Here is a 10,400-nt window from a genome sequence, read left to right as displayed (position 1 = left end):
GTCTGCTCCGCGGTGTTCGCAGTGAACAAAGACCTTTTAAAGCAGCAGCAGCTCCTGCCAGGAGCTCACCACCTGCCTGCCCCTCTCCTCCCCATTCATTTTGGGGGCTCTTTTTCAATAATAGCTGAAACATGTGTGCAACCTGATGGGATATTTTTTTCCCCCCCATGCCTACAGTGCTGGCAGCAACCCAACCACCAGCCCAGGGTGTGCAGCTGGGAGAGAGAAAAAAAAAAAAAAAGTAGAATAAAACCCCAACAACCTGTGGAATGTTTTCTTGCTCCTGAGAGCTCCAACACTTCCCTGCTTGGGGAGTGCCTGCCATGGCTGGCACTTGCTGCATCCAGCAGCCAACGGGGTTTCCTTTCCAGTGGGAGCCAGCTGGATTTTGGGCAGAGGCTGGGGGTGAGGGGATGTGTTTAACAACTGCCTGATGGTATTTTCCACCTGATGTGTTTGCCTTGTGCACAACCACCACCCTTGCATGTCCTTGTTGCAAACTGCTGTGTCCCCACAAGGGCTGTGGGGGCTGCTTTGCACCCAGACGTGGAGGTTTGCCCTCAGCAGCAGGTTTGGAGCTGTGCTTTCACCTCTCTCACATCCATCTCAGGGCCACAAAAGCAGGGCAGATGATGTTTTCATAGCCAGGGATCCAGAGTAGTTTGTGCAACCTCTTAACCCCAAATCTGCTCAAAACCCCCATGAGGACAAGCCCTGCTGGGCCCCACGGCTGGTCCAAGCAGATCATGGACACAGAATAATGGATTTACCTGAGGATATGGCCCAAAAAAGGAGCAGGGTACTCTGGGCTGTGCTGGAGCTCTGCTTTCAGCTCAGGGCTGGACACCTGGGGAGCACCAGGGTATTTATGTGCTGGCTTGGAGGGATTCATTTTCACAGTAAATAGGGACACCAGGGTTTTTCAATATTTATTGGTCAAGATTCAGTTTTGCAGAGTTCTGTGGTAAGTTTATAGCCTGCCCAGGCAGGAGGGCGGCTGGAGATGTGGTGTGGGCAGCATCCCGCCGAGGGATGATGCCTGCAGCCAGCCAGGGAATGTGGATGGTTCCTGCAGTATCAGCTAAAAACGGGAGCCCTACCCAGCTCATCTGAGCCCTGGGGAAGGCTCTCGGCACAGAGTCAATGCTTTAATGCTCTGTGCCCTTCCCTGCACACACATACACACACACACACATCCCCAACTCCCCCTCCAACGTCCCGCAGTGGTTTAAAGAGGATTTCTTTTTATCCTTGCGTGCCTGTCTTTGCTCCAGACCCCCTCCCGGGGGAGAGGCGAGCCCGTCCTATCAGCCCTGGAGCTGGTGGCTGCTATCAGAGCTCCCACCCTCCTCCCCAAAGCCGCAGCCACAAAGGCGCTTGCTCAAGCGGAGCATTCCTGCTCTCCGTGTCCCGGGAACAGCTGTGCCGAAAGGATGCCGAGAATCCCTGCGAGGCTCCAAGGAAAAGATATTAACGCAGGGGGGGAGCAGCAGCGATATAATAAAAAGTCATAATAAAAGAGAGAACCACTGAGTGGATTAGCAGCCCGAACGCCGCTTGGCTTTTGGTTTCCTTTCCTCCAGCTTTTCCTGCGCCGCACGACAATCCGCTCGAATTCCTCCAGCCCGGAGACGCTCGGCTCCTGAATTTCAGACAGAGCTCCTGGAGGTGGCCAGGCTGCAGAGGCTGAGGGCATGGCTGGGAAATGTGACTGCACTGAACTCCACGGAGGGCACGTAGGCACTGGCAGCAGGCGTTGGGTGCTGTGCCACACCAGCTGCCCCATGTCTGCACCCACCCCAGGTGGGGAAATAAAAGGCAGATTTGGAGCTTGGTGTGTGCTTCTCAAGTGTATAAAGGTCGTAGGATACATCCCACTGTTTAAAAAACCCTAGGGCCTGCCACATAACAGCTCTTCCTTTGTGGAAATGCAGAGCAGAGAATAGTAAAATAATGCAAGGGATCTACAGGGATCACCAAGTTTAGCTCCTGACCTTGCATAGGACAGTCCCAGGTCCTATTCCTGACCACCAGAGAGAACAGATCAGTGCCCATCCCCTTTGTGAGGAAAGAAGATGGATTTTCTTTCAGCAGCACTGACCAGGATGTAGGGTTGGGATGTCCCCATGAGGAGCGAGCAAACCCAGAGTCTGAGCTCACCCACCACGCACCCAAATCCAACACTCAGCACAAGGCGTGCAAGGACAACAGTCCCTTTTCCTCCTTTAGAAACACCCAGGCCAGTTCTGGGGGCACAGAGCATCTGCTGCCCGGAGCCACCGGCTGTGTCAGGAATTTGGGATGAGACAGCAGCGAGGGCTGTGGCGGTGGCAGCTGTTCCCTGCCCGCAGCCCTCCTGCCATGAGGGCATTTAAATTTTAAAGCACACTCCCCACTGCTTTCTCCACCATTCCTGCCCTGCTCCCAGGAGCTGCTGGCCCACGAGGCACCCATGGGTTCGTTGGTGGCCAAGCTCCTTCTGCCCACCCTCAGCTCCTTGGTCTTCCTCCCCACCATCAGCATCGCGGCCAAGCGGCGTTTCCACATGGAAGCCATGGTTTACTTCTTCACCATGTTCTTCGTGGCGGTAAGAAGTTCTCAATTTCCCCTCTCCTTGCATGTTTTATCCTCCCAGATGCCCCCTGTATCACTGAGAAGCTGATTCACCCAAGAGCAGCCAGCACAACCCCTAAAATATCCTTTTTCAGTTATTTCCCACCGTGTGTGGTGCTGAGCAGCTGATTCTCCAGTTTAGGGTGTCCTACAGTGTGGCCTTACAGAGATTTAGTGGTGTTTTATGGCTGAGATTAGGGAGAAGGTCTGGGTGCAAAGAGCCTTGACTGATTTGCACTGCTTTGGAGCTGGCTTTTCTCTTTGTTTTACAGCTGCTAAGTGGCCATGCTGAATTTAGGCTTTAAATTGCCTCCAGAATCTCTTGCTCTGCCTCTGTCATTTTAGCCAAAAGCACATAGTAGTCAAATTATTGATTTTGCAATTGCCAGCTGGGGATGGGAGCAATGCTGGAGTCAGGGGAGTTTCTGCACTGGGAAAGGAGAGAATAAAACAGGCTGAAATATAATAATTATTAACCCTTTGTGTGTTGAAATGTGTCTTTTACCAGGCTCTGATTCCCTGGCCTTCCTTTGTGTGGAAATAACAAGTGAAGAAATGTCTGTACATATATAAAACATTCCTATTCCTGCTCCTGGCCATGTGATGCCCTGGGCTTTGTATCCCTGCTCAGTGACTCCATACAAACACCAGCTGAGCACCCAAAGCAGCATTCCCACTGGAAAAAACATCTCCTGTTTGACTACATTTCAATGATCTGCTAAAGAATATGACGGAAACAGCTCAGCAGCCCAACTGATGTTGCATTTCCCACTAATCCCCATCCATCTCAAGGCATCTCATGAGGGTTGGCATGTTTCTTGTACAGAAAAACTGAGGCAGGGAATAGATAAAGGATCTTCCCAGTATGAAAAGCTCTTCCACACGGCTCAGAATCAGCTTGGTCTCCTATTAAGGATCCACATAACTTCCTTGACCATTTGAGCTGATTAAACCACAAGGCAGGGGGAGAAATTCTGCCAGTTCTATAAAAACTACAGGAGCAGTTAATATGAAAACATCCCTGAGCCCCCCACCCCAGCTCCCCAGGGAAGCCAGACATCTACAATTTCATTTTGCACTGGGTCTGTGTCTGCTCCACCTCCTCAAGAAGCCAGTAGGAAAATTGGCACAGATTTTGGTGGGAGGTGGAACAGGTCCTCTCCGAAGAGACTGAAGAAGCAAAATCTCCCTGAGTGGGGAAGGGAAAGAAGGGAAAGGAGGAGAGGCAGCTGCCAGCATGGTGGGGAGGGGGTTGGAAGGGCAGCAGCTGCTGCTGTTGCATTTTTTGTAGCATCCCACTCCTCCTCCAGCAGGAGAGCTGAACAGAGCAGTGAAAGCACATGGCTGTGGCAGATGAGTGCCAGGAACACACTTGGCCTTCCACCTTTCCTTCCCCCTGGGCTCCAGACTCCCCGAGCCCAATCTCAAGCAGGGAGAAGAGTTACAGCCGTGGTGCAATCTTTTCTAGGAGCTGCAGGCAGCCAGAGGGCTCGCAGCAATTCCCATTATAAATTATATCAGCATCCCCACTGGGCCGTGACAGCGAGCAGCGTTCCAAGGGCGCCCGGCCAAGCGGAGCAGGGACTTCTTCAGGAACAGCAGAGCTCCCTGGTGCTGCCACTGCAAAACCTGCAGGGCTGAGGGCTGGCAGGAAAGGGAGAGAGCCAGGCAAACACTGGGAGCATTCCTCTGATTGCACTGGAGAAGGTCTCTTGGAGTGGTCTGCATTTATGTTGCATGAAAATGGGGTTTTTTTACAAATAACCTAATCAATGAGTTAATGGGCAGGAACTGGTGGTTTTTAAGGGAATGCACTAATGAGTGAATTCCCCAGCATTCAGAATCTGGCCATATAAACCCTGTTTAGCCTGGACAGTGACCTGGCATCCATACACATTTCATCAGGACGCTCATTCTGAATTGTTTTACAAGAATCTTTCGCAATTAAAACCACAACCCCAGAGTCCTCCTTCTGCTGGAGAGGCCGTCCCCCAGCACCCAGCTCAAAGCAGCTTGGTCATCAGATTGCAAATTCTGGCCAAGAGGCAAATTAAAGCCTGTCTTAGTTTGTACTAAAAGAGAAGAATGCTGATTCTTGGGCAATTTGCAACCGGGAACGATGACATTATCGCTCAAATATACTCATTACTGCATATCAGTGATCCTGCTGTAGCTGACACCGTTCTGGCCTGGCTGGCCATCCCCTCAGCAGCTACACTATTTCAAACCAGTTGATAAAAGCCTTTACCTTACTGGTAAGTGGGCAATAAACTGGTTTTCTAATAATTTTTTTTTTCTTTTTGAATAGTTTTACCACGTTTGTGATGGCCCTGGGTTATCAGTGCTGTGCTTTATGCGCTACGACATCCTGGAGTACTTCAGCATCTACGGAACAGCCCTGTCCATCTGGGTGTCCCTGATGGGTAAGAACTGGTCTGTTGTGGCTCCTGAAAGCTGCACCCCTGGCAGGAAGGGCTGGATTTGTCAGCATGGCTGATGGGACAGTCAGTGGGGACAATCCCCAGAAATGCCGCTCGCTCTGAGCTCCACCTCAGCTGCTACTGAAATTGTCCTTTGTGGAAGTCAGTCTGTGCTCTGGATGAATCCAGTTTTGTATCATTAACACCTTGGAAAGTCTTTGTGATTGTTGGGGTCCAGACATGGAACTGTCCTGAGTGGTGGCTGGGGACATTTTCCTCCAGGAGATGAGGAGCTGTGGCACCTGCTGGTGCTGTTGGTCAGGTGTTCCCCTGCCTGCACCAGCTCTCACACGTCCTCTGCTTGAAATGACAGTAACAGCCTTGTGCTGCAGTTCAAGGCAGGACAAGACTATGAGATGACCAAGTCTGAAACCTCATATACCAGGGAATTTCCCATTTCTTCTCATTTTCCCCATACCAGGCCCATCAGCTTGTCTTGCCTCACTTAGGGACATTGAGAAATGCAAAATCTACCACTTCCCTTGGTAGCATGAGAATCAAAGTGGTTTAGTCAAAACAAATATAACTTCCTGGTTTATCAAAAGCCTGGGCTGGGCTGATGGGAATATTAGATCTGCTTAGAAAAAGCAGAAATTTATTTCACTTCCTTTTTACTATAAATCTCACCCCTTGCCCTGTTATTCAGTTTTCCTTTTCCCCACATTTGCTTCACTCTCTTTTTCCTCATTTTGTTCTTTATTTGCCACCAAAACAAAATATAATAGAAACAGAAAAAAAATTTGAGGAAGACAAAAAGTTCAAACCTATCATTTTCCCATTTTGTCACCATGAGTTTCGGAAGGATGTGATTATTCATGGCAGGAGAAGACAGCAGGGTCAGGGGAGAGACATGTTCCAAAAAACAAAGGTTTTGCTCTAAAATTTGGACCATTTCTAACCAGTGCCCACTCCAGACAGAGTTTCCATTGCTCCCCATGATAAGCTGAAGTCAACCCCAAAATGGCCACAGCATTTTCCCCTCTGCCCCCCAGGGATGGTGCAGGACCTCCAGCAGGGATGGGGTTCCTGCAGCCTCAGAGCCCAGCACAAGCAGGGGTAGCACCCCTAAGCTGGGCAGATTCATCCTGTGGGGATGCAGGAGCATCTCCCTTCCAGGGAATGCAATAGCATGAATTTACCATGCAGGGAAAAATATGTGGAGAAAATATTACCCCTAGAAATGGCTCTGTCCCATCAAAATGTGAGTTCCAAGGGGGCTCTCCCACTGCCCAGGGCACCTCAGTGCTCTCTCTGCTCAGCTAGAAAAGGCAACGAGGCAAATGATTTCCAAAGGGCATTTTCAGTGGATAGCAGCAGTGTCAGGGTAGGTCAGAGCTGATCCAGACACTTTGGCTCCTTGCAGCAAAATTCAACTTGATTGCTTCATTACTGCGTTCAGAAACCTCGCAAAAAAATACAAACCCTGGACTAGGAGGTTTAAAATATTGACCCTCTGGGAAACAACAGAGATTAACATGCGGACATTATCCCTTAGCCAAACTCCCTATAAAAGCACGATCCAAGGACATGGAAGGTGTGGTGACTGAAGCCCAGGGAAGCCTCTCACTGTGGCTTGTAAAGCCCCAGTGCACATGTGCGGACGCAGACCCTCGGGCAAACTTCCCGGAATGCAAATCCAGGACAGCCATAACACAGCTGTGCAAGCTGGAAAAGCATGGAGCCCACTGGGATCCATAACTTTTATCAGTTATTACCCCATTCTGTGCTAAACAAAAGCCTCTAATAATTTACTCACACTGGCGACTTCCAGCTTGCAAACCCTGGGCAGGTGCCGGGCAGCTGGGACCCCATGGCATCAGTGGGGGAGTCCCACTGCTCTGGGGTGGTGGAGCCCATGCCAGAGTGAGCTGGCAAGTTTGGGAAGGCTGGAGATGCAGGATGGAGCCAAGAGCTGATTGTGGGCTCGCAGGGCATGAGGGTTTTTGCAATCGCCTCTGAATTCTGAGGTAAGGAAAGGGGAAATCATAGAGTGGTTTAAAGTGGAAGGGATTTTAAAGATCATCTTGTTCCACGCCCTGCCATGGACAGGGACACCTTCCATTATCCCATGTTGCTCCAAGCCCCATCCAACCTGGCCTGGAACATTTCCAGGGATGGGGCAGCCACAGCTCCTCTAGGTAGGGAATCTCCTTTAAGCTTCCCCATACAACACTGAAATAAAACCACAACAATCATCTCCTGGACCCACCACTCAGATGCCTCAGGATGGTTTGCTTTGCCCCATGTGCCTCAGTTTCCCCAGCAGTGTGACATGAGAAGAGCAAACCAGACACAGATGCAACCCCGGGGCAGGGGGGAGAGACCCCAGGAAGGCTTTAGGGGAGCAGCTGAAAAAGCAGGGCTGTGACCTGGTGCTCCCTGTTTCCTGTCCCTCAGCCCTGGCAGAGTTTGACGAGCCCAAGAGATCGACCTTCATCATGTTTGGGGTCCTCACCATCGCCGTGAGGATCTACCACGACCGCTGGGGCTACGGCGTCTACTCGGGCCCCATTGGGACGGCCGTGCTGGTGATCACAGTCAGATGGGTACGTGGGGCAGGATGGGCTCTGTGGGATGCTCCTGCTGGGGAAAGGGCTGAACCCATGCCAGGGATTTCCTCCTCAAGATGCAGCTCTCAGTCTCACTGTGATTTCTCCTTCAACCTGAGCAGAAGGCAGACAGCAGCCTCTGTGATAAATGCCAGATTCGATCGGTCTGAGCAATCTACCACATCTGCTGTCCCTGCATTTCTAATCAGGAGGAACGTATTTATGGAGTTTTTACAGCTACTCAGAAGCAGAGGGATCTGGTAAACTGCCCCAAATCCGGGGAAGATGTGGATAAAACCACGGTGATAAAGTGGGGAGGAATCTGTCTGCAGTCTGCCTGAATCCAGCTGGGACAGTTGGGCACAGTGCTGCAGTCTGTGCCCCACTGTGCTGTGGACCCAGCTGGGAGTGAGGTGGGGAAGCCACTGCAGGAGTGATGGGATAAAAATTGCAGAAAGATGATGCCAAACATTGTGGAAATACAGTGGTGCAAGCCCCAGTTATAAATTGTCACTAAGCCAGCAGCTAAAAGCAAGTGGCAACCATGGGGAGGGGATGGGCAAGGAGGAGACCAAGGCACGGGAACACCCTGCATCCTCCAGTCTGCAGATGCTGCACTGGGATCTGCTCTCCCACAGCTGGGTCTGTGAGGGCACACACTCCCTGAGCTGGCTTTGGGGCTGAATATTAAAAAACCAGTGTTATTGCAAGGAATGAGGGTGCAGCAGCCAGCTAAATCCAGGTGTGCTCTCTCCTTCCTCCCAGCTGCAGAAGATGAAGGAGAAGAAAGGGCTCTATCCTGACAAGAGTGTCTACACCCAACAGATTGGTCCTGGCTTCTGTTTTGGGGCGCTGGCACTGATGCTGAGGTTCTTCTTTGAGGTACCTGTGTGACATTCACCCTCCCTGACTCCACAAGGTGTGAGGGACATCACCAAGAGAGGGACAGCTCCACTCACACCTCTGGGCTGCATCCAGCCTTGCACAAAACCCAGCTCAGGCATGGGGCTCCAGGGGTGGCATGCTGGGGACAAGGGTCCCCCTGATCCATTCAGAGCAGGTGTGACAGCAAGTGGCACACAGGGTGATGCTCTGTCTCTTTCCCCCCCTTCAGTGAGTGACAAGGACAGGGGATGTGCTTTCCTCAGGCACACGTGGTCCTCAGAATGGCTTTGTCAAGTGCAAGCACGGTTTTTTGGAAACTGGGCACGGGTGACTTAAGGACACCTCACAGCGACGCGGCAGGGACTGGATCCAACCCAGGCATGGCCGGATCCAGAGCTGGCTCAGGCCAAAGAAAAGACTCTCAGTGACTCCCAGGGGCACTTGATGCTGTGTTTATATCCTTCTCCTCCTGCTGCTGGCCAGTCCCCCCGTCCTGCTGGGAAGGGTCCCGCCGGGCAGGCGATAACCCCCCGACACAGCTGCCGGCCGTGCCTGCGCTCAGCCCCGCCGTTACGGCTGCTCTGTGCTTTGGGAGCTGCGAGATACAACCTCACAGGCATCCCCAAGGATTATTTTTCAAAGCATTTAGTAATTGCAAATTCTAGCAGAACATAAAAATGTCACTTAGCAGAAGCCGCCTCCCCGCGCGGCCCGGCCTCGCCGCCGCGTCCTTTGCGGGGTAATGAAACACTTCATTCAAGAATCGGGAAATGTGCAAATTAGAACGTGTTAAATCCCCTTTGCTTTAGGGTTCTTTTTTCACTGGAAATCCTTTCTTCTCTGACAGCAAAGGGAGGCAGAAGGTTCAGGAATCTTTTTTTATCCCCTTCCTTTTGGCTACTTGTAGAAATTTAATGTCCCCAGCCCTGCTGCTCCCGCTTCTCACGGCGCTCTCCCTGCCCACAGGAGTGGGATTACACCTACGTGCACAGCTTCTACCACTGTGCCCTGGCCATGGCCCTCGTGCTGCTGCTGCCCAAGGAGAACAAGAAGGCTGGGAGTGCTGGGACCCCCGCCAGGCTGGACTGCTCCACGCTCTGCTGCTGCGTCTGAGCCCCTGGGCAGGCTGGGCACGCGTGTTCCTGCCCCTGGGTGATGGAGGGCTGCAGCCAAAAGGAAAATGCCTGTCTGCTGGGTTTTCCTCTTTTCCCACCAGCTCTGTGCCCACTCATGGATTTTCTCCCCTGGGAAGTTTCCTGGGTAATCTGGTCTAGTGGAAGGGCATTGAAACAAGATGGGCTTTAAGGTCCCTCCCAAACCATCCTGTGATTCACCTTTCCACCCTCAGCCCTAGCAAAGCTTGCACTTCCAGTTTGGTACATATCCATATTCTCCCTGGAGGAGCACTCAGCTGGGCTGTGACCTGTCCCCTGCCCCAGGACACCCCTGCCCTCCCAGGCCATGTCACCTTCTCCTGGGCTGTCCCATGCTCTGACCTGGCAGGACCCAAGTTGTCCCCTCCATGCAGGTTTGCTGTGCACACAAAGCTTGGTTTGCAACACCCAGTTAACAGAACCTGTATTTTTGGTGAGATATTAACTATTTTATTTATGCATTCTCTTGATGTAAATAATATATACCAACAAAGACCTTGCCAGTGTGCAATGCCAGCATTTCTTCAGTGGGGTGGGAAACTTTCCAGCTCCACTCAGCTCAGTCGAGGGCAGATGCCAATTCCAGAGCAGAGCTCTGGGCACAGCCACCCCAGCCCCTCAAACCTGGAGGGACCTGCAACACTGGGCACTTTGTCCTTGCAGACCTGCAGGCACAGGCAGCAGGTGCCTCATTGGTATGGAAAGTACATGGAAAACGA

General features: G+C 51.8%; 1 protein-coding gene across 1 annotated transcript; it reads left to right on the top strand.

Moving 5' to 3' along the window:
* Nucleotides 1-2,452: 2,452 nt before the first annotated feature.
* On the top strand, nucleotides 2,453-9,640 carry MYMK (myomaker, myoblast fusion factor). Its single transcript, XM_071454264.1, has 5 exons — nucleotides 2,453-2,587; nucleotides 4,922-5,036; nucleotides 7,491-7,639; nucleotides 8,408-8,524; nucleotides 9,494-9,640. Exons 1-5 carry the CDS (start codon nucleotides 2,453-2,455, stop codon nucleotides 9,638-9,640), a joined length of 663 nt encoding a protein of 220 aa, XP_071310365.1.
* Nucleotides 9,641-10,400: the final 760 nt, after the last annotated feature.

Source organism: Agelaius tricolor, unplaced genomic scaffold (assembly GCF_023055355.1).
Source record: "Agelaius tricolor isolate 1412-34295 unplaced genomic scaffold, bAgeTri1.0.p SCAF_38, whole genome shotgun sequence".
NCBI lineage: Eukaryota > Metazoa > Chordata > Aves > Passeriformes > Icteridae > Agelaius > Agelaius tricolor.
The sequence above is the reverse complement of the archived record's forward strand: the minus strand, read 5'-3'. Positions and strand labels throughout refer to the sequence as shown.